The sequence below is a fragment of the Aplysia californica genome, unplaced genomic scaffold (genome assembly GCF_000002075.1).
Source record: "Aplysia californica isolate F4 #8 unplaced genomic scaffold, AplCal3.0 scaffold00355, whole genome shotgun sequence".
Lineage (NCBI taxonomy): Eukaryota > Metazoa > Mollusca > Gastropoda > Aplysiida > Aplysiidae > Aplysia > Aplysia californica.
In genome coordinates, this window is record NW_004797625.1 from 223,998 (window position 1) to 226,660 (window position 2,663).

At 42.9% G+C, this 2,663-nt stretch overlaps 1 protein-coding gene across 1 annotated transcript in view; it reads right to left on the reverse strand.

Annotated features, from left to right (window-relative positions):
• Positions 1 to 2,663, reverse strand: part of LOC101854347 (plexin-A2) — a gene marked incomplete in the record, with an annotated part of 268,808 nt that overhangs the window by 138,652 nt on the left and 127,493 nt on the right. Inside the window, 1 exon segment of the mRNA XM_035970985.1 lies at positions 1,224 to 1,536. Coding sequence (XP_035826878.1) covers positions 1,224 to 1,507 — 284 coding nt within the window.

A 2,663-nucleotide genomic window follows, 5' to 3' on the forward strand; every position in this document is an offset into this window, starting at 1 on the left:
GGGGGGGAGAGAGAAACTTTTGTTCTTCTTTTATTCCGAGAGAACACAAAAACCTCTGCTCGCTGAACAAGCAAAGGGTGTTCATTCTCGGTGGGTGAAAGAAACGAAAAGGAGAAAATGTCATTACATTTATTTAATTACGTCTATGTGCATGAGTGCGCCTGCATCGGGGTGAAGGTCCGAGAACAGACAGGCAGGCAGCCAGCAAGACTTGAGTACATAAACACGGCCAGTCGGACAAGAAATCAAGACGACAAGCAAACAGAAAATCAAAGAGAGGCAGACAAAAAACAGGCAGACAGAGAGAGAGAGAGAGGGGTAGCAGGTTGAAGAGAAGATAATTATTGACACGATAACTTAAAGGACATTCAGCACTTGGAAACAAAATGATGTTTTGTTTTGTTATTTTGTTTCGTTTTTTTTGTTTTCTTTTTAAATGTTTTTTAGCTTTAGTTTTAATAAAAGGTTTACGGCACTTGTAAAACTTATAAGTCTTATAAGTGCCGAAGAGTAGATGTGTTACGTATACTAGATATTAGCAGAAGGAAAAAGGGAGGAGATAAAGACAATTGTTTAATAGCAAAGAAGGAGCAAACCATACCAGACAACCCGACAACCACCCACGACACGATAGGCTGAAACACAGGGGCGTTGTTTCCAAAAGTAGAACCTACCAGTACCACAAAAGACTGAAAAACGGACACGTGGGGATGTAAACGAACATAGGTGAAAAGAGACAAGCAGGTCAAGAAGCAGACAGATAAACGAGATATAAATTGGTTGAACACAAGTGGACAGACAGACACAAGACAAGAGGGGAGAAAAAAAGCTGTATTTCAGTTTTCAACCAAAGCGGCGCGGCACAAAAGTGAAAGTGGCCACATTTCGCCAAGAACAGATAAGGATGGGGGCAACTCAGACAACGAGAAGGGCCTGAGCACATGTGAGCAAAACAAGCCAGCTGTTGACAAACCAACAGACATAAGGATGAGAGAGACCCAATCTGGAGACAACAGACTAGACATGGAGAGCTGGATATAGACTTAGACATTCTCACATTCCAGACCACAGAAATATATGGACAGAAATATATGGACAAAAATGAAAGCAAACACAGACAGACGGACACTATAAGTATACAGCAGTCAAGTAACTATATAGGCACCATGAAACAAAACAAACAAAAACGCACAATACATTTTTTAAAATATTGTTTTACTCACCTATAAATATAATCCACCGCTCCGACATAGACATTCTGGCTCTCCACATTGACAGCCAACAAGCGTAGACTCCCATTCTCATGCGGAACAACAAACTCCGCTGTCTTGTAGCGCTCCACGGGCGTTGAGCGAAGACAGCTAGCGGGAGCGAGCAAGGCTAGCAGCAACACTAAGGCAGATAGCAACGGGGAAGGAAGCGAAGTGAGCCTGGGGGCCGTTCCGAGCTGAAGCGACCGAAGCAGCCACAGCGGCAGGAGTCCAGAGAGCGACGAGGCACGGCTCATGGTGGCGCTCTAGGAGACCATCTCACGGCCTGAGGACGAGAAAATAAGGAATCACATTACATTGCTGTTGTTGTTGTTGTTGTTGTTGTTGTTGTTGTTGTAGTAGTTGTTGTTGTTAAAGGAAATAAGGAACTCATTTACATTGCTGTTGTTGTTGTGCTGCTGCTGTTGTTATCATTATTGCTGTTATCTTCTCATCCCACCAACCACACGAAGACCGCTATTCGCGGAGGTGGTGGGGGGAATGGGCCAAGCGGGTCTTTTAATATTTTAAATCAGGCCACACCATCGAAAAAGGTCATGACCATTTGGAGCGACCGTACGGAAATCGACAAAACACGAAATAACAGCTCGACTGGACAGAAACAGCAACGAGTGGTATGTTTTTTAATTTGGGTTCAGAGAAGGAAGTCTAAAATTACATAGTGTGATGATTTGAGATTTTGAATTAGGACAACCGACAGGTGGCACTGGACATATTGTCCAGAAAACAACACAGGTTTTTTAAACTATTTTTTTTGTAAGAGTTTTACGGCACTTGCAATACAATAAGGTCGGTTTAGTTTTAGTAAGTGTGTTACGGCACTTGCAACACAATAAGGTCATACAAGTGCCAAATATTCGAGGTGTTACAAGAGAGTAACAAACACACACAAAGGAGGAGAGATAAGGACAATAGGTGTTTGATAGGAAAGAAGGAGCAAACCACACCAGAGCATCCGCCAACCACCCACTCAATGAGATCATTACAGTACCTAAGATTACAGGTGTTACAAGAGAATAACAAACACAAAAAAAGGGAGAAGAAATGAGGAACGATAAATGTTTGATAGGAAAGAAGAAGCAAACCACAACACAAAAACAAAGCAACGCAAATCTAGGGAAAGGGTAACAATACACAGAAAATGTTGAAGGCAAAAGAACAATTTAATCTAGTTCAAACAGCTCGAAAACCCCAGTCTGTTGTTGTGGAGAGCGGAGATTAGCTTCTCAGATGATGCTACAAGACGAAGCCAAATGCCAGCACTGACAAACCACGTCAGCCTCCTTGAACAAGATGAAGCGACACGGAAACCGGAGAGGGGAGCTTACAGCTCAGACTTTAAAAAAAGAGAGAATACTCCCCCTCCCTCCCTCCCTCTCTCTCTCTCTCTCT